At 39.7% G+C, this 22370-nt stretch overlaps 2 protein-coding genes across 5 annotated transcripts in view; one reads left to right on the forward strand and one right to left on the reverse strand.

Moving 5' to 3' along the window:
• Nucleotides 1-2211, forward strand: part of LOC146003612 (uncharacterized) — a 34155-nt gene extending 31944 nt beyond the window's left edge. Inside the window, exon 4 of the mRNA XM_083141924.1 lies at nucleotides 306-2211. Within this exon, the coding sequence (XP_082998050.1) occupies nucleotides 306-533 (228 nt within the window). The 3' untranslated portion in view covers nucleotides 534-2211. The remainder of the gene's footprint in view (nucleotides 1-305) is intronic.
• qin (tudor domain-containing protein qin) overlaps nucleotides 1-22370 on the reverse strand; it is a 268711-nt gene that overhangs the window by 125228 nt on the left and 121113 nt on the right. The gene's annotated exons all lie outside the window — the stretch shown is intronic.

Below are 22370 nucleotides of genomic sequence, written 5' to 3' on the forward strand. Positions count from 1 at the left end.
AATATTCTGATGATAGTCTTGATTGTTTTAAAGCAAATATCTTGGTAAAATTATGCACATAATTAGAGTGGAATAGTTAGTTACACACTAATATTGATCAACATTTTGAACAACTTTTAATTAATACAATTTTCAAGAATCGGTATCAGCTCACACCGGCAGGAACTACTTCGAGAAAACTACTTAAATAGAAAATTGTATGTCTACGAATGACTTCTACACTCATTGTATAAGACTATCATTTACAAAGTTCGTACAGGTGATTGGGCTGACATGACAAATAAATTTCCCCCGTCTCTTTGCAGGCATGGCACTACTGCGACATCGACGGTCGACAGGCGTCGTTCCTCTGCCCCAACGGGACCCAGTTCAACCAGGCCGTGTTCGTCTGCGACTGGTGGTTCAACGTCCGCTGCGACCTCAGCCCCATGCTGTACGCCATCAACGACCGCCTCTACAGACGGCCCCAGCACGACGTCACCAAGCCCCACCGCGTCATCACCAAGGAGCTCCTCGACAACATATTCGTGTAGCTTTCCCAGCGGACGATCAACAACTAACGTGCCATCCCACTTCAAGAAGCATGAATATTCAATATACAAGTTTCGTTTCGTCTCTCTACATCATTTTTATATCGCGACGACAATTTACAAAGACGGTAAATGACTGGACGCTTTCGCATCTTAGAAGTAGTATAGAAATCACGTGTTTTTCTTGTCTTCTTTTCTTTTTTAATTAAAAACGAAGGAACATTTTCTACAACTTAAATTGCAGTATGTGCTGGCACATGTTTAGATACAGGGTTACTGCAAGCAAGAAATAAACAACTCATCATTGTAGAAAAAAGTTAAATATACAGACACCCAATATGTATAGTAGTGTAAAGTAAAAATGAAAGTTGGCACCACTGCAGTTGGTTGTGTGTTGGCAGTGTCCTTCACAAGTTGGCCACCAAGAAGTCCGGATCTGACTTCCTTCTTGCGTGAATTATATAAAAAAAACTGTGTGTTCGTCCAACTCCAGTAAATGAACAGGACACGAAACAACGCACCTTTAACAGTTGTTGCAAGTGTTAATGAATTCGGCTTGAACTGGACTATCCCATTGATGCGTGAGAAAAATGAATCTGCTGAAACAAGCTTGAAAATATTTCCTAAAAAATTATGTACAGGATGTGCCCATTAGCTTTTGTAGAAACCCTGTATAATTCTTTTAAAAGAAATATCTCCAAATACAATTCTTCTATTTTAATAATGTCTTCAAATGTTTGTTATGTATTGAGTTAATGGAGTACGTGGAAATAAATGTGAAAAAAGTTGTACAAAGTGACAAGGAACAGCTACCATCTCTACGCTAAGATATTTTCCCCTCAGCTGGGAACGAACTACTGAGGTTGAATTCGACAAGTTTTGATGAAAAAAATCTGTTTCAATTGCACATCTGCAGCTGCACAATACATAAGATATAGTGCTCAAAACATTGTTCAGAGATGTACTTAGGAGGGAACAGCAGCTAAGTGGTTGCGTAGCAGAGAGAAGAAAATCTAACTACCATGCTCTTCTCTTTACGCAACTACACTGCATACATTTCGATGATTGGCACTGCACACCAGCAAAGGACGAAGGACAATAATAAAAACAGGCACGCTAGGCATTGGAGCAAGGGCATAATGTGCATGATCACCCCCGCATCTTGTAATTAAATACGGACTAATTATCGCCATAATCTACAGATATTCCTGTAGTACTCAGAATAGCCTCATTACAGGAAATACTGCTGTTTAAATTTAGTGCTGGCCTATGCAATCTCCCAGCCATTAATTTGAAATTTTCGTATTTCGATCTTTGAAATGTATATCTCCACATTGGTTTAAATGATAGCGAGTAGTAGTTAAGTTCTGTCTAGCTCAGATGGAAGTGTCTTCACGTGCGAAGGATGTGCAATTGGATTCCTGTAGAATTTGGTCAGCTGGAATAGCGTCATGTGAAAAGTGAAAGCGCCGCGAGGACTCCTATGCATCCCAATGATCACACATGTATTACACGTATGATGTCATAATGGATGCCGCAGCTTCACTTTCTCCATTCCGCCGTATTTGGGGAAAAAAACTCTATCGACTCTTGTGTTATAAAATAATAAGTGATGAACACGCATATCTTATGTAATAGGTAAGCAAAAACTGAAAACAATTTAATCAATAAATGTTATGTGAAGTACAATGTACTGTATTACTTACTAATTTTTGTGTTTTATCTTCTACCTACCTTTAACATAAATGCTTGATGTAGCAAGTAAATAGCTATACAGAAAGGAAAACGGACAAACAGAATATGAACTCCGGCCCATACGCTTCCTGCAATTTGTCTTGCATTTAAATCTAGCTACATGATAATTCAGGATAACCGCAGGATAACCGCGACGATGAAATGGTGATTACATCCACATATAAAGAGCATCCACAAACAGGAGAGGACTAACCTAAAACCATTGTGGGGCGAAATCGTGGACCGTCCTAAGCATGGTGTTCGTTAACTTGATACCACGTGACCTATCTATCAGTACCAGTAGCCCAGTCTAGTTCGCTGCACTTTTTGACTCTCTCTTCACACGGTGCAACACAGAGTCGTCTACTGCGCTGATTTGCTAATCAATCAAACGGACGATGAAAGCAGAAGACAGGCATTTGTTGAATTTTCTGAACTTGAACACCGCCAAGAGTCTACTTGGTTGATTTCTTCGCAGCAACCTGACACTGGGATGCACCTGCACAACAACTAACGCACGGACATGAAAATAGGCTGCTGGGCAGAATTGCGCTGGTGCCACATGTGGGGAAAAGCAAAGCGAGAACGGGACAAAAGTCGCTGACTCCCGCGCGCTGTGGCAACGTCAACTGGGCTGCGTTGCCTAGTTCGAGCAGACCGACCTCTCTCCGGGGTGTCAACAGTGCGAACTTCTTCCACCCGCCTAATTTCATGGCCGTGCGTTTAGTGTCAGAAAGTGTAGCGAACTAGACGGGGCTGATATGGTCGTTTACCTGAAGCATACTTTTGAGCACTTTACGAGCCACAAACGCAGCTCCACTCTAATCTACCTTAAGAGTACCTTTCACATGGAAACCAAACTAGATCCGCTGAACACGTGGCTGCTAAACGAAACCAGCGGCTCCAGCCACATTCTTTCACCGCCCATTCAATCATTCAGCGAAGGCTATTGGGGTAAAGGTCACTCCGATCGTTTCTTCTATAATTTACGCTTTCTTTTTCACCAGCAATTGCGATCGTGAGTGAGGGTAGGGGAAAATTGCATATCTGTCCTTTCGTTGTAGATGGAGAGATAAGAAAAAGTCTGGCCGCTCAAATTACACGACAACCAGCAGAAAATGTCACATTCGATTTGCTTGCTTTTGAGACAAAGAGTTCGACTTTTTCTGTAACACACCACCCTTACCCGAGTTACTTCTGGTAGAAACACCCAAATAAAAACGAATTTAGCTCGTTAGTCCTGGGTTTCCATCCCGTTCCTCACCAGAGCACTCGGAACCAAAGAATAATAATTTGACATAGCAGGCAAGAACATAGAATTAACGTTGCAGGGTTGTTGCTGAAATGGGCTCTCTACATTTATTTACACTATAAACAGGTCTCGGATTCTTCCATTTGGGTTCTCTAATTTACCTTGCACACATAGTTTCCTCTAACGTGGTCCCACGACGAAACTGACTGATGCTTTGTAACCTGATACGAGGTCGCTGAAGTCCGTAAGATAACTAACTCTCCATACAGTCTCTCTCCAAATCTCAGTTTCACACACTCTCCCGCCCTCCGCCAGAGAAGCGATATTTATACTAACTCCCTCGTCCCGTGGGGGAGGGATGAAAGTTCAAGAACATGGTGGCTACAAACAAGCAGAAATCAAATTCCCTGACTTTTCCAGGTTTTCCAGGACAAAATTTAATTTTCCCCTGACAATTACAAACTAAACTAAATCTGTTTTTGCACATGGAAATAATAAACTCATACAGATCCAGGTATGGATTTGTTAAGTATCAATATTATATTCTACGAAATTGACTTAATTTCTCTCTTCTCTATGATTTGAATTCAAACAGCAAAATAGTGAATTTGGAAAATTATTACAAATCACAAGCTAGGGAAGGATTATGGAATTTTATCATACGCAGTAAGTTTAAAATAAAATACTTGATTATTTTTAAAGTTACGACTAAATGAGATAAGAGTGAAGAGTGATTGATTAAGAAATACAATTTGTAATATACCAGTCTCTTTATACATTCTCGGTATTATATGTTGATGTTTCCACTGAGGTTTGGAACCCTCTGCTTGCAAGAACCATGAGTGCGGACTCATTTTTCGATGCATAACGCAAACAACTCTTGCATATACGTGGAACAATTGAATTGTACAAAAGAAAGTGTCATATTTCCTTACATTATCAATGGGATTTCTGCTTCAGTACAATATATCCAAGTGAAGTACTGTGAAACTGACAACATGCAGTGATACCATTATTGCTGACGAAAAGGGTATGTAGGTATTAGAAATTTAACGCAGGGAATTTATAGAATTGCGCTGTAGGCTATAGGTACCCGATTTAGATAACCAAACATTAAAACAGGATAACATTGTTAATAACAGCTTCTGAAAGTTCATATACGAGGTACGTCCTGAAAAAAGCTCCAATGGTGCCTATACATAGCACTAGTGGTCGGAGAGCGACACACACACATGCAGACAGGAAGAAGTGGCATGTAGCTGTAATCTGGTACAGTTGCAATGCAGCCGCTTTAGGACAGTTCTACGTTAAAGATTGCAGCTCTCATACAGTCTCCCACCGACTGCGATGTAGCCTACGTGTAGTAATCAGATTTTTGCACGCTCAGAATTTGGCACAGAGCCACCAGCAATTGTGTGAGGTGTGCAGACCGGACGTCGTGAGTGATAGTATAGTCAGACGATGGTGCAGACAATTCACGGAAGGCCAATCGAATGTGCACAACCCCATACAGCTGAGTACACCCGGGCTCTTTGCATCACTTCAGGGTCAATCCATATGAAATCATACCAGCTGGTTGCTTGACCATTTTTAAAAAAGTTTATTTTTTGAGTGGTGTGAGCCTCATATATTGACAGTTCAGAACCACTCTTATTTTATTTTTACTATCACCGATTTGAAGATGGCGGGCATTTTTTTTATCATGGCGCGCGTCATTTTCTCCATTCGTAAGCATCAGCGGCAACTTTTTTTCTCAGCTCTGGTAAGTCCTACGACAATGAGACAAAATCTGTGATGTTCAGCACATTATAGGCTACAATTATATTTCTGTGTAATTTTCTAAATATTATTCCTTCATAACAAATTTTAAGGTTAAAATTGTGTATTTTAATCGCTCAAAATGACATTTTCGGACATTTTTTTGGGGGGGAAGGCAGTTTGTTTGATACTTGGATTTTTTTGTGCAAGTACCTGTGTACCAATAGAGTACGTCAAAATTATTTGAAGCTTGAGACTTTAATATATTTTTTTTCTACAGGGTCATAAACATGTACTTTTTGTTAAAAAATCCAAGTTCAGGGTTAAATATCTCTGGTGGGCAGTTGTTTAAAAATCTGAAATTTGTACACAATACAGTACTTCAGTAAAAATTTTGAGTTTGAGATTTAATTGGTTTAGGAGATACAAAACTCGTGAAAAATTCAACATTTTGCATTAAATATGGCATGCCTAATTTCATTTCTTATTAACATTTTGTGTTAAAATTCTGCAAACTGTAATTTGGAATGTCAATGAACAACATTACAATCCTGAAATGGCTCTGCAATAAAGTATATATACGAGGGCGTGCTGAAAAGTAAAGCTTCCTATGTTTTTATTTTCTTTGTTACCTTGTAAACGCATTTTGGATTTTGAGCAACCATACATTGCACTTATAAGACTTTCCAGCTTCTCCATTGCAGGTTTCAAACTTCTATCGCCAGGGGGTGCTGAACTATTGCGAGGAAAATGGCAGCATGTAACCATGCAATGTTGGTGAAGCGCCTGAAGTAGCGTGCCGTGATCGAGTTTCTAAACGCAGAAAATGTGCTACAAATTGACATTCATCTGAGACTGAGGGAATATTATGGGGATGAATGTGTTAGACATCAGTACTGCGCGATCTTGAGTTTATCATGCTCTTAAAGAAAACCCACAGCTGAAAAAATCTCAGCTATGTGAGAGAATGGAGTGAAAGGTCAGGAACTCGAACTGATGGAGGTCATCGGATTCGTGTTCAGCTGAGGTTCACTGATTGACAACAGTTTAAATAAATAATTTATAGAATAATGTACATAAGGATTTTGTAGATATCAGGATTTCTTTTTGGTGAAAGTACATTGATCTCGTAATCATTCAATAGTGTTTATTGGGCTCTAAGAAAGGAAAATAAAGGAAACAAAATGTATTATATGTACTGATGGGATGAAGCTCATACGAAAGGAAATGTAATATGTAAACTGTAAACACGCTTACATTTCTCTTGATTTAAAATTCAATAATTTTTATAGGCAAAAATAGCAAATATTTTGTGTAGACAAATATACAAAATACTAATCATGTTAAACCGTAAATAGTGCCATTATCATTAAACTGTGAATAAACATGGCAGATTATATTTTGCACACTATCATTAGAAAAATTGCCAAATTCTTACAATTATGGAGTACATTCAGAATGTTTATCTTCACTGAAAGGAAAGTTACTGAAATTATGTATTATACCCAAGTAGTTTCATTAACACACTCAACGAACATTCCCATATTAGGTTCATGTATGCAGTATCAGCAACAGAAAAATGTATATCTGTATATAATTTTTCACTTGTTTCAATCAAACTGTTCAAATATTTTAGTGCTGTTTACTGGAAAAAGCCTTTCTGTAAGAAAGACATATCAATATGTATGGTGACAAAAACAATACAAGCAATGTTAATCATCAAAAATGTTTTTTTTAAATAAAAATCATGATTTTTATCTTTATCCACCCTGGTTGGGTCACTGGATAAAACTATATCCTAAGGGATGGTCAATGGAAAGAAGAAGATAAATGTAATATGTGCAAAAAATAAAGTTACATATATATTTCATTTCTACTTGTTTGAAGTCACCGTGCTTCAATCGGTATTCAAACTTACACATCCCAACACTTTAGATATAATTTGTTCTCTATAAAAACTATTGTCGACATATCCTGAAGATCATTAATCCAAATAATATGGACGTAAACACGTGAATTAAGCCCGAAGACTTATAATATTCCTAATTCTTTGCAGTGGATTTTTAGAGACGTTTTTATGTTGAAATCCCGCGTTTTCATAGTCCATTATGTCCTGTTGAAATCCTTCGTTTGTTAATCCTTTTGTTCTGTGCAGCCGCTTCCATTACACAACGTTCCCTTACGCAACAAAGATTATGATTTGTGAGTATTGGAGGCGAGAAAGTGGACTAGTGGGTTGGTGCTCCTAGGTATTGTCTCTGGCGGTGACAAAGCAAACACATTTAGCGAGAAAGTCGCGCCTCGACACGAGACATCGCTCTGGAATTCTATCTGAAGTTCCTGAGTATCAATCTTTTCCAAGCAGTAAAACCACAAGTGCAGAATGTGGAAGGTGCGCGTTTTAAGCACTAAGGGACAAAGTGACTCGGCTATTTTGGCCCCCTTGGATAAAAACCAACGATGTAGGCCAATCTAGAAATATACAGGATCGGCCACACACACCTGACAGAAAAAGAAATAAAACTATTCAGTTGTGCGAAATGCTACAAAGTATTGTATGGTGTCCTTGAATATATTGCATTGCACTACGTGAGTCTGTCAGTGAAGCTGCTGAGCTCGCTTAATCATTTCTGGGGATATGGCGTCAATTTCTCGACGAATCGCTTCTTTCAGATCGGCAACAAAGGAAGTCTAATAGCCGAGTGCACCCAAGAAGATCTAAATTTAAACTCGGACAGGGAAAGGATCACTGGAAAATTCCATTGCACGAGGACGGTTCAACACTTGATCGCGATCTAGGAACATCAAAACGAGTTTATCTTCTGATCGGCCATTGGCCACCGTTTTGATGGCTGATCCTGGTTCACGATACCGACACTTCGACTGCAGGTAGTTGTTTTTGAATAGAAAAAGAGTGGAAAGTGATATCAAGTGCGTGCAAACGCTCGAGATTTTGGGCGTACAATGCTGATAATTCGAGAACTGTGTAAAAACTGCCTAAACAATAATAATAATTTGTGATTCTGTGGTGCAAAGTCGTAATGTTTCTAAATATTTTCTACCCCTGCAAGGTAAATATTACGATATTGCTACATGGTGTTGGAAATATTTTTGTATACATTTACGAAAATACATGTTACTGGCAATTTACACGACACGACAATATAAATACGTATGTAAGAATTAAGAAATGAAAAATTCAAATACCACACACATCAGAAGCATCAAAATCGAATGCATTTCGTAAAACATTAAAGCGTTACGAGCTAAGGCTCTGTCCCGTAGAAGGAGGTTCCATGCTTTCTCCTTCTCCTTTTGTGTTGTACCGTCAAGTTCTTTTTTTAATATTATTATTTTTCTACACTCTACTACATCCTTGTACTCGTCGACAAGGTTGATTAGTACATATCTCAAATTCAGATAAGTTTGCGGCCCGAATTACTTTCTTCTCCTACATGTTGATACTTTAGCACATGACACTATTCTACGCGGTTCTTGATTATAGTTTGTTTTAGCCAACCAATCAGGTATAGCCTTACAAATTAATCTCGGATAGGTTGAACGGAATCTCGTGAACGTCGTTTTTCGCCGGTGCAATGCAAATCTTTAAACAAAGTTCATTTAGAGTGGATTAAAATTGATCTCCTTCATCTCAGCTTCGAAATAATCGGCGTTGGTGAACGCGGCCATCAGACAGAGAAGAGAGATCTGGCGATAGTGTTGTTGACCAGTTACTAAAGTGCCCGGTGTACGGAATGTTCCCTCGTCCCGTCGGAAACACACTTGGCGTACGGCAATGCGACGTCTGCGGAACTCTGGTGCCAGGGAATTGCATCGAAAGGCAGTAATCTGATCTGAATTGACGGTAACAATACGACCGTCTTAATGCAGGCCTATGATCCTGAAGTTAAACACACCGCACCACACAGTCGCAGTTATTTAGGTTGGTTGCGTTGAGTTGACTGGAACTCGACCATGTCGACAAACATTTAAATTTAAAGGAGGATACGAACCACTGAACCTCCCCCGCCCCAACCCCCACCCCGCCATGCACCCTCCGTGCAACGGCAAGTGGCTGCTGTCGCAATGTAATCAAGGGGTACGGATTCGATCCCTGTGGAGGAACAATGAATACAGTGGTTCGCAGCGGCGTAGTGCCCACGTAAGGCTTGTAAGTCCACCTTACAAGTTGAAATTATTGAAGAAAACTTATTTCATTCCCGTATTTATCGCTTGAACACACACAGAAATATCAGACTGCAAATAGAACTTTTAACGAAATATTTGAGGACTTGTTTTGATTCGAGTTGTTTCTCTGTAAGGCTTCTTCAGAGGACTTACGTGTAGGTGAATGGAAGGAATGATTTGGACTCGCCCATGGCGGGTGTGTTTGCTTACGTAGTATCTTCTCAACCAATGACAGGGCACCCCGATTCTGAGCCAGATGTAATGCGCATTACCAGTGGGTGATAACTGGCGAGAATATCTGTCCCCAGGCAGGCGAAGCTTACGTTGGCATGGTTGCCGCTCCGTATGACTCATATGCTTGCCACGGTCGGAAGAGAACAAGGAAATTCGACTCCCGTGTTTTTTCAACAATGCTTGACGGGAGGTGTAACAAAACGGGTGTCATTTTTAATGTGTAAACTGACTATTAAGTTCACAAACGAGATGGTTTAATGTTGGATATTACCTCCATTAGAAGCAGCGAAGTTAACGATAAAAGAGGAATGTCTGGCAATCCTAGATCCGGCAGCGCTCGCAAAGTTTGGCGCGTGCATCCCAGTTACCCGTAATGTTAAAGCATGCGCGTAATACTTAGCGTTATGATTTACAGAATTTTTTTTACCTTTTCCTTTCACTAAGTTGCTTGATATGCTTTTCAAAATGTGCGCAAATATCGTAACCATGATAATGAGTAATATTCTCGAATGCATTTGCATTTGCAAATTGTATTCTACGCATTTCCCACAATAAGAATAAAAATATGACATGACCTTTCCAGAAGAAGAGTTTGTGTGCAAGATTTTTCAATTGCTACCAGTTGAAAGTTGAGCTACAGGTAATTTATTCTGAAGCCGAATATCGAGTAAAGAGTGTGTTTGAACTTCATGAGTACTTGCGTACTACCCATTTGAATGAAGCTGTTGAACAAGTGTACAAACTAACAAAATTGTTCCTCACTGTTCCTGCCTCAAGCTCGTCGGTGGAAAGGTCGTTTTCTGCACTGAAGAGGATTCATACATTTCAACGCAGCACACAGACTCAGGCAAGGAAATCTGACTTGGGACTGATATCCATTGAAAAGGAGCTGCCAAAGACATTGGCCAGAAACTCCCGATTCTACGACGACGTGATTGAGGTGTTCAGACTAAAGGATCGTCGAATCGGGTTACAGTATAAATGAGAATTTTCATTAAGTAATACATATGCTATTATTGTTAACAGAGTGTGTGTGCATTTTGTGTTTGAAATTGAGTATGCCGATACATGGCTTAGATTCAAATACATTCTATTTAGTTAAAATGTTTTTGGGTTTTCTTTATCCAATATTCAGGTCAGGTTTATCTAAGGAAGCCTTACACCTTTCATAGAATCACGCTACGCCACTGGTGGTTCGGACCCCACTGTAATCAAGTGAAGTCCCGATTAGCCCATATGAACAAACTTGAAAAAGCAGGTGGACAAATGCTGTGCTCGTTCACTTTGTACTCACATGGGATGCTTAAAGCAGGTTCCCAACCACTGTGCCACTTTCTACACTGAATGGAACCCGGACATCTTGATAAGACGGTAGCGTTATCTACCTTATTTCTAGTAAACATTACACAGTCTATAAAAACGAAGGAAAACTAATAAAAAAGATATATTGAAAAACCTAGGAAAACGAGATTTCCAGGATAGGGAAATTTGTTAGTACTCATTAGAAGTGAAACTCAAAATGATCTAATATTACTTCATCTTACTTTCCAAGTACGGAAGAAGCGAAAACTTCGTGTAATAAAACTAACAGTATAGAAAAACTTCGGTGCCGTTAAGTTGCCACAGGATATTGCCACCGAAGGTTCGTATCACGATCAGCACATAAGTTATGTTCTCTGCTTTAATTTAATTATGTAATGGGGAAAGAAAAGCGACATGAAATAACCAATATTTGCTTGTTGGCAAAATATAACAGTGCCTACCTACAAAGTAAAACAATCAGTCGAACCTTCGAGCAAATCAAGGACTCGTACAATTACGATACTAAAGATAATATGCTCCAATACATGAACTATTATAAAACAACGTGGCAATAACTCAACCAACATCCTAATGAAAAGGTACAAAAATTTCAGTCCTTCGAAGTTCAACTCTGGTTTATTCCATTTCAAGAACTGTACATAATTTTACCTTCAATATATTATTTAAGGGGTAACAGCTAGTCACATCTGAAACTGACACTAGTAAATTCTCTAATTTAACAGCAATTTCGTTAAGGGTACAATTCAATATATATATATATATATATATATATATATATATATATATATATATATATTAGTCAGGATGACAGGAAGCATGATTTCAACCTGAGACTCCTCGAATACGAGGCTGGCGTCAGGAAAACATAAGATGACACGAGACAAAAGCCTTCACAATTCAAATGGGCAAGTCTCTCATTTCTACTACCCTTCACTTGTTTGACAAACTTGAGACCTAGGGACAGGTTAATTGCACGTAATTCATAAATAGCTTGTTAAAGCTACGCGAACTCTTGGTAAAGTCTAAACGGAGCTTCGGATCATTTACTTGTTCCTTCTACGTATTTTAATAAATTTATGGAAGTAAGCCTCCCTTACGAGGAATGCCTCGTACAGACGAAGACTTGAAGCTGGCATTCCGTTTTCAAAAATGCTCAACAGAGTGCAGCACATATTTGATGAAAGCGTGCTGCTTGCGAACTCTGGCGGTCAACGTCGAAACTAACAGGACAGATGATACCTGTCTCAATTCCTGACCACGCAAAGCAATGGATACATTAGTGCAGTGGTTCCCAACCTTTTTTACAATCATTTTTTATGACGGAACCCCTTAGGCCTACCGTACCCTATGTCTTACAACTTAATGGTGTTTAGAAGTAATGTTACGGAGCGGAGGGAGAGGGAGAGAGATCTAAACAATGGCGCAATGTCCATGCAATTAAATTATATTTAAAAAACTTTGAGCTTTTGAGCGGCTTCTGTATTTTGTTTAGCTAAGCAGAGAATCCCGCTTCACAGAGATATGTAGTTGAGAAAGGCAGCAATACTAATTTTGCTTTCTCAGACAAGATTTTGAATTCATCTTGTATATGCAGCCAAAACTCCGGCAGACTTTGACTTTGACTGCGAGATGTCAAATCTATGAGGACCTCGTATTCCGCTTAGTTTAAACTGGGTGGTCATAGTAAACGCTGAACACATTCAGTACCTATTTAAAGTCATCAAGCACCTTCTTTTGAGCTGTTGGAAAGTAATGTTCAAACGAAACTTTCAAAGCTTCTAAATACGCCTGAATATTTTTCTGTATTTTTTTTCTTGAGCCTTGATGTTATTTTCATTCAAGAAGCTTTTTGCAAGAGGGAAGCAATGGACGTCTTCCTTTTCCACGCACTCCAACCAATAAATAAGTTTCCTCTAAAAACAAGACAATTCTACTTTTTGTTTCTTAATCTTTAATTTCATTCAAGTTTTATTTATTTTCCTGAAGCAGCCGCTGAGCCCAGGGGCCCTTAGGACTTCGCAGAGCACAGGTTGGGAACCGCTGCTTTACTGTATTTATTTCTATTTTTCTGTACTAAATTCATGTAGGCTTATATTTGTAACTCAAGACTCCAGCATTACAAATGATAGACAGCATTGACTACTCCTCAATCAACGGCAGTGCTGCAAAAAGGTTTTTGATTTGGGGTTACAAAGTCCGATACCCCTCCCCCCGCCTCTCTCTCTCTCTCTCTCTCCCTCTGTGTGTGTGTGTCCTTGTATATTCATTGCTTGAACTCTCCGCATATTTTTCTTTTACTTTTGCCAAATTTTTATAGACTTTTCAAGACGCGGATTCTGTGTAAAAAGTTTTAAGAACTAGATTCATTTTCCAAACAAAAGTCTGGAAACCTCATTCTGGGCTCATTTGATACTTTTGAATTTATTTTATGTCGCTCTTTTGCACTTTTTGGCTAGTCGCGACCACTAACTGTGGGTGGCCAAGATGCTAGATGTTACGCTTACGGATAAGTTTAGTAAATTTGTATTTCATCAAAAAAAAATTAAAAAATGAAGTTTTGACAACGCACTGCAACTTAAAAATAATATATATGGCAGGTTCCAATGTAAAAATGGTAAAAAAAAAAGGTAAAGTGCTCCCCTGTACATAGCACCACGCCATGAAGGCGTATAGGGGGTGTGGGGGTAACGTATAATGTATTTACATCATTCTGGTACACTTCCTTCTGCGTAGACCTGCACGATACAACTTGTACATCATCACTTATTTAAGGCATATCAAAATTCACTGTGGTAAAGGTTGGAATATGGGAAATTTTGATTGTTTTCTTTCAAATTCGTTGGGGTTAAGGCTTACAAAATATTTCATTACAAATGTACAAAATGTGGTGACAAAAATAACATAAATTCAACACTTCACAAAAAATATATTATTCTTTGTCTGAGTATACCTAATTCAGCAAAATGTTGAAATATTATCTCGTGAAAATTTGAAGACCACATTGTTCACATAAAAACCTATAGTTGTAACTTTGGAATTTCATTTCGAATGAAACAGAAAAGCACCACATTAGTTTTATTCCATTTTTTGCTGCGACTAATAAAAACAAACGTCTCTAATTCTCTTTATAAACTTAGTAAACGAAGAAAACACATGAACAACTAATTCTGGAACTTGAGTGATAGGAATCAAAATTGTAGGTGCGTCAGCACTTAAGTTATCTGCACCCGTCACATTACAAGGGGTCCGGCTCCTTACCGTAGCTAAAATCAGTTACCGGTCTCTCCTTAATTGAAAGCCGAGGCTGTAAAGGGGCACTCAGCACATACATGGACAAAACACAACCCTACAGGGGATTATACTGGCGACAGGTCCAGACGCCACAGCCTCGCTAGTCTGCAAAATGCAGTTCACGGTGTACTATGTGGAAGGGAGGTTGACATTCGAGTGTCTTCGCAAAGGGTAACCCCTCTGGAACTTCATAATAGTATATGAAGCATCCCACAAGTAGAAAAACACAGTTTTCATGTTCAACCTAGCAAATTGGTTTCAATGCAGGCCAATGACCTAAACTGTCACAATTTGTCAACACCTAAGTCGGAAACTGAGCTGGTCGCTGGTCTACCGCGTCTCGGGATGAGTCCCGGTGAAAGTCCCCGCCGAACGCCGGTTAAAGCATCTGCATCTGGGAAACGTTTTCCACACGTACGCTGCATGCGATAAATCTAAGAATCCGCTGCCAGTGGATTGTGGTCCCCATTTCTCCTGCGTAACGAGTTCCCCATAAATTACTTTTAGCTGAGAAGAGGATGGGGCACTTTCACCCGCTCAACAAAGGAATGGATTTTCATTAATTAGCCGCTATCAGCTTCTGCCGGGAAGAGCAGCCGAAAGTGTTCCCGCACGTGGCGTCTTTCACACATGCTTTGACGCACAATGACATGTGCAACCCTTCCCTTTTCACCGTGTCAATCATTCTTATTCAAATTTTGCATTTATAGCTGCACAGCAGAAATCAGGCCAATACTTGCTCCGGCCTTTCAACAGCACTTCTATATTTTCTGTCGTTGCGTTCTTGTTCTATTCCTCCAAATGCGTCATAAGAGCTTAAATGCAATACAATGTAGCTAATGCATTACGAAAATGTTCGTTCTTAATCCTCTAAAGACAGCTTTAAAGATGTTTTAAAATGATTTATTTCTTCTTTTAATCGACTTCAGATTTTCTAAAATCATGTTTGGAAAGAAACTCCACCTGGGGAACTGGTTGACGACGACACAACAGACCTTAATAAACAGAGAAAGAAGCCAGACGAAAGGACATTCAATTGCTTCAGCCCAGACGACAATATTCAAGAAAAGACGAAAAACTTGTAGTAAAAGAAAATCTAATTGTAAATTGAATGGTAAACATTTTCCGAAGGTTTAAATAACAATTCCTGGGAAGATTCACGCTAACCTAATTAGCTCTGGCCGCTCTCTCAAATGGAGCAAGGCTAATGAAGAAAGAATGCTTAGACGTTAAGCACTTTTGAAGCACTCTTTCCGCCCGTGTGGACCGGGTGTAAATATCCTGTGGCGTTACTTACGAGGGAAAACGAAATGAAAACATTAATTTGTTTTAGTTTTTTATCTAGTAAAGAGTGTAGACTTGCTAAAGTTCGCTGCATTATAGCATACATACGTTGCTGATGTGCATATATTTTCAAGACAGAATTGGCGCCTATATACCTTTGTGGTATGCACGTGTAGTCACTTATGAGCCACTGCAACGGCCTTTCCAACCATCTGCCTGCAAACTGAGGCCATCGTCGAACTTCCTCCTCCATTCTAAACTTGCTGGTGTGGTAAGCATGCATACGCTCACTGGCGTAAGTGTGAGGAAGATCTTTAAAATGGAAAAAATGGCGTTTTGAAGCTTCATTGATTGATTTCGGCGTATTTTAACTTCGCTTTTCTGCCGCTTTGAGCTAATCACGAAGTTGAAGAGGAATGATTTGATTGATTGAGTTCGTGTTTTACGTTCACTTTATGCACTGTAAGGCTAATCAGGTCTGGACCTACAGTTTAAAGTGGGATTCGAACCACGTATGTGCCTCCACCGGGTATCTTAACCCGGGAAGGAGGAATGATGGATGATATGGTAAAACTGATGAAGGGACACTCACAACTCACAAAGAACACCCATGCCCAAGACGGGATTTAACCCGGGACCCCTATCGTCGTAGCGCGCTGTGCTAACCACTCCGCGAAGGACGTCGGCAAGACCCTACGTGCCGTAATGACGTAGGACGACGGCTTTATCTGTTTTACCTCATCGATGTGGATAAAATAATTGCATGAGGAATTGTTGTTGTTGACTCTTGCATGAGTATGGACAAAATTTCAATTAATGCCCGGTTACCTTGAGTGGTAATTAGAAGCAAGGTGTTACAAAATGACCTTTTTGCGACACCCACGAGAGACAATGCCGCATTCAACTTGGGGGGAATCTGTCGTTAAGGCAACGTCCCGAATGAGGACCATGACGTAACTGCAGTTTCTTCGTGTCGTAACACAAAGCCGTTCTGGGAAACACGAGGTTTGCAAGGAGTTAGTAATTTCCCGGCGGAGCACAAGGCGAAGGTTCCCTTGCCGATCCAACCGTGTCCACACAGTATCCGAGAGAAACCCCGCTTGCCTTCAGAGATTTAAGTACATGCATTACTTGCAAAAGCACCCGCAACAGAAAAGGCTCTTGCTTCCCACATCGGGAGGCACGTACTCTTAAACTTCTGCAATTTAAACGACGGTGAACATGTACTGATGTTGCTACCCAATAGAAATTGCCAAATCCGGATAAAATTTTATCTGATGGATATCCGTATATTCGTATTATCCGAAATGTCCGAATGTGTGCTCTATCCGGAGTTTGATCGCTTATCCGTTTAACGGACTACATATTATTTTATTCATCATCATCTCGTATTTCACTGTACGGACGTTCGGATATCCGTTGAATCCGAAACGGATATCAGATAATTTAAAATCCGGATATCCGTTATCCGGATTTTGTGGCCATCCCTAGTACCAAATACGATGCGGTTCTAGTGTGATTGGTTGGTTTGATTTATTTTACTTCGCTCTTCTGACACTTTTGGCTAATTGCGAAGATGCGGATGAGTGATGATATGATGAAATTGATGAAGGGATACTCGCAAAGAAAACTTTTGCCCAAACTGGGATTCGAACCCAGGACCCATGGCGTCGTAGCGCGCTGTGCTAACACAAAACGAGCGTACAGAGGATTATACGGGCTGCGGGTCCAGACGCCAGAGCCTCGCTAGTCTGGTGCAGGTCAAGGTGGAAGACAGGTTGGCATTTGGGTGTTCTCAGCGCGGATCTAGAAAATACAACCCAAAAGTTATTTAAGGAGGTGAAACGTTTCCATGGTATAATTATATAATATCAAGCAGCGGGTGGAGTGGAAGGATAAGACACGCACTCTCTTCCATGTTAAGCCTACTAGTACACTGTGAACCACTTTCCAGCCAAAGATTTGTTCACGGCGAAGTGATTCTAGTAATTAGGTGTTTTCTATCTGTTGACGAGTTCGTTTCCCTAATTACTTGTTCTTAAGTTCCCTGATTCAAATTATATTTTTGCTAAAGCGATTATGTTCCCTTTGTAAATAATAATGGTAACATGCTTTACCACGGTCGTATATAAAGGGAGGGTTTGACGGGTAAAAACTACCCCCCTGGTTTAGTAAACATTTTGCACTAATTGTGTACCTAATAAAAAAATGGTGTCGTCCATACAACAAACCAATACTTTGATCCAAATCGTGTACAAAGTGGTTTTATTGATTATATTTCAAACGTAATGATAATATATAAATAGTAACAAACTATAACTAATAAAATTATACTATCTTTGGGCTGCACCTATTACTTCTGTGTATATACAGCCATTTCTGAGAACTTAGGGAATGGCACATTCGCATACCCTTTCAACGCGTGTACCACTTCGAATTACTAGTAAAATTGACCAATTCGTCCTTGGCCCACAACTGATTTTTATATTTTTTAAAAAAATCAAGAAAAGCATTTCTTCAAATCTCGTGAAATCGAAATAAATTACCGAGACATCTGTGACTCAAACAATTCAACTGTTGCACTCCCTGATTTGGAAGAATCTACTTGAAACACCAACGCACCACACATTCGGATGATCCTTCCTCTCAGACCCGGAGATCGTCTGATGGAAAGGCAGGCAGCCTTGAATGTTTACTTTGTCCGCCAGCGATATTCCAAACGGAAACACCCAGCGCCACTAAAAGTCAAACTGACACAGCCTTGAACTGGAGTTATCCAATATTTTTTTCCATCGCCGTCGGGAAGGTGAAAACTGTCTCTCTGTGCTCTGTTCCACGCAAGGGCAAGATCAAGTGGAATTTAAAAGTCGCAGCCAATCAACGGACTCTTATGTTCTTCGTATATGCTTGTGTAGGTATGTGTGTATCTGTGTGATACTGTGTAGAACGGACATAAATAGTTCGAAATAGACAGTACGAGCTGCAGTGACAGTGTATCTAACTGTCTACTTGATATCTATCGACTGATATGTCAAATTGTTCAATTTAATAAAAACACTTCTTTATACTTTTGGTCTCTAATATTTTTGTCAACACGTTGCAGAAAATATATCCATTCTACTTCTAACCTGTATAATACGGTTCTCCCTGGAGTGTGTCTTACGGAAAATGACCTGATGAGGTAAACTTTTTTCAATATGCCTCGTCGCGGGCCATTCTCCATACACTGCACATGCCTCACAATTAAATAGGCCTAGAGAGGTTTTATTGTAACGATCTGTACTAAGTCGCCTACATAAAACTCCATTCTACAGAGTAACGGGACTCCGGGGTCTGGACACGTAGTCATGTGTCGTCCACATGTGTTTATGAAAGTCCCTTTATCCATCTCATCATACCACCACTCATACCATCGTTGCAATTAGCCAAATGTGACAGAAAAGCGACGTAAAATAACCTAAACGCACGGCCATGAAATTAGGCGGGTGGTAGAAGTTGGCGCTGTTGCCACGTCGGAGAACATCTCCGTGTGTTCGGTGGTTGAAGAGAATGCAAGATCTCGTTGTAGAGTTGGTCTTTGTAATCCAGTGATACAAACTGACAGTATTTGCTCGAAAGGTCAGGGATGACAACTGTATGCCTCGAAGATACGTCGGTCTGACGCTCGAACTAGGGAACTCAGCCCGGTTGACGTTGCCACACAGTGCGCAGGACCGAGCACAATTATGACCGGCCGCCTATTTTCATGACCGGGAGTTTAATTCAATAAATCCATTTAAGAAGTTTCCCTCTAGGAAATCTGAGATGGACTTGAAGGGAATTGGAGGCAATGACTCTTCGGGTTTACCAATGTTAATTAGTTATCATTCGCAGTACTAGAAAATAAGTCTTCTAAAGAAAACTGGAAAAAATCTTTCGGTACTCGCGCACACCTGACTTCCTGAACAATCTTCGTTGAATCATGTGCAGACTCCTGAACCACGGCTGGGGAAACCTTGGCAAAGAGAATGTCCTCGAGGAACAGATTGTCAATCACGAAATTCATTTCAAAGATTGATGCTTACGCAGGCTGCTAAGAACGAATTGCTTTTGCAAGAAACGGGCAGCAAATGAAGTAGAAACTTCCCATTTTCTTTTCCATGCAAATTACAGCCTTTCTAAGAATCTGCTACTGTTTAAATCTCTTCATTCCCATTATAATAATAGAAAATGCTGCTCGAACGACGTCCTTCAGTTCTTGTACTTGATGGGAAAAAATGGGGAACACGTAATAAGTCTCCACGAAGTTACATTTTGCTTTGAGCCCCAAAAGCCTCCATTCCCTCCACCCGGCATGTTTCGTCACAATTCCTTTCTATTTAACCGTTTTTTACCCCCTTACGAGGACCTTCTGCAAGCAACCTGGATGCACAAGCGGCGTGGAAAGTGCGATCCGAATGGCTTTTTACGAAAATGAAAGTGGACGTAACTGGAGAAAGTGAGCATCGGCCGTCCCGGAGGCAGGGTGACTGCCAAGATGCAAGGGATCTCCTCGTCTTGCGTGTTGTTGCTTTGCAGGAAGCAGGAACCAAAACAAAAAATATAATACTGGATGAAACTTTTCTCTACTCGTGTGATATGATCGTAAAAATGAGAGCATGCTTTCGACGGCGTTTTCCAATTTTTAAAACGATTCTCAAAGGCGCCCACATATCCTAATTATAATAAATAAATAACAATAACGAAAGATTGAGATCATACTATATTTTTGTACTTATTTTTAGACTTGTTGTAGCAATATTTTTTTTCCAATACAGTATAATTGTGCTAGGTAGACTCACAGATTCCCACTAATGCACTTTATAAAAATGAGAAAGAATAAACACGTTGAAATACCAAACTGAAACGTATGAGCACGCGTTGGGTGAAATACAGATATACCCAGGCAGGGTTTCTACGGCCCTGCGAGTGGAACTAAGAAAGTCTCACAGCTGATTCAACGTCCCAACAGTCGGAAGGGTTCACTGGAAAGGGTGGCTTCAGACACTTTGGAGATGATTCAAATGTATATTTCAAAATCTCACCCTTTCCTATACATGCTAAAGAAACATAATTTGGCGGCCGAAAAGTAATTGATTTAGAAAGAAATTTCTCTGGCAGTTTTATGTCCCATTTAGTTGTGTTAGTTTAGTGTTTGTATTTTATTCCCTAACTGAAAGTAAATATTTCGATTTTTGCAGACATTTTTGGCATTCTGGATCAGTCTAGGCCATATATACGCTACCCAAACTGTCGCTTCCCAACGGATGAAACCACTATCTCCACATTAAAGAAGACCGAGAATTCAACAGGAGACTGTACTTCCAGAATACACAAGCACAATTAAGGTTACGAGCCGAAAAAAATCTGACTGTATGAAATTTCGTACAGTGTTGCCAACCTAAAGTAGTAGTTTCCTAAATTGGTGCAAATTTCCCAATTTTTATCCACCCTGTGTAAAATGACAATTCTAGTTAATTTTCAATTCCATATTCACTATCAGCACAACCAAACTAATAAGAACTGGCCACTTTTATTTAATTTACATTTTTATTGTTGAACCATGTTATTTAAACTATATTAACTCTTTCCTTATCACAAACAACACAAAAAACTATTTTAAAAAAATCTGTGAAAAGTATCAAAAGTAAAGAAGTGGCTAGAAAAGGAAGGAAGCCGAGCTACACCACCACGATTTTCATGTGAACGGAAGCGCACATCATCTCCGAGGACTTTCTTTTCTGACAGATCTGCTTGCTTTGAGGAACTCAACATCAAATATGAAGAACTTGCCTGGCTGTGCGTGAAAGTGGCCAGGTAGTGCAAAGGATTAGAAAAACACAAGCTGCGAAAACAGACCAGTTCTAGAGTTTAACATCCTTCAATCAAGATCTCTGTTCCGGAAGCAACGGGCAGATGGTCATGCACGTTTCCGGCTGAGTGAAAGGTTCTCTTTATATAAAGTTACATAACGTACACTTATAAGTTGTCAAGACGACACCATATGTGCGGAGAGTTTCACTCACTCTGCACAACTACACTAAAAACTTCCATCAGTCAATCTGACCTATGCCTCAAGGCAAAGTTTTCATTACGTCCATGGCATGCAAATACAAACGTGTACAGTCACGGACACTTGTGGGTTGTAACGCTACCACTAGCTCTCAATGAGATTGTTACAATATAGAAGTGCCTGTGACTGTATAGGGGATCTTATTAATTTCGTCAAAACAAATTTCCTGAATTTTCCAAGCTCTTTCAAATCAATTGCCAACCCAATCTGTAATGCTTTAGCATACCTTACCTATACTTGCATTTTCATTTACGAATGCTTGTTGTATCAAATTAAGGTTTCTAAGCACGTGAAAAATTAATTTTCACCGGAAGTATATCAACTGTGCTAACATTCTCTGACGTTTCCAGGTTTTGGTATAAAGTGTGAAATTCTTTGACTTTCCATGACTTTTCGGATTCGGTTAATTTCCATGACTTTCAAGGATATCCAAAGTCAGTGGGAACACTGATGTACGTAAGTTACATGTGATCATTTCTATATCCCTGTTGACCTTCTGCCAGTCTAAGAGTTGTCACCTAAAATTATGCTCCAATGTCTTTGAGGCAGTGTTAAGGCCCGGTTAGTTTTACTTAGGTCAATAGTTTCGTGCCTACCTTATTAAACTACTGCGAATATTGTTATCCTACCCCCGTGTCAGGGCAACAGTGTTTTTTCTATTGAAATATTTATTAATATGTTAATT

This window comes from Lepisma saccharinum, chromosome 20 (genome assembly GCF_977018435.1).
Source record: "Lepisma saccharinum chromosome 20, izLepSacc3.1, whole genome shotgun sequence".
Taxonomy (NCBI): Eukaryota; Metazoa; Arthropoda; class Insecta; order Zygentoma; family Lepismatidae; genus Lepisma; species Lepisma saccharinum.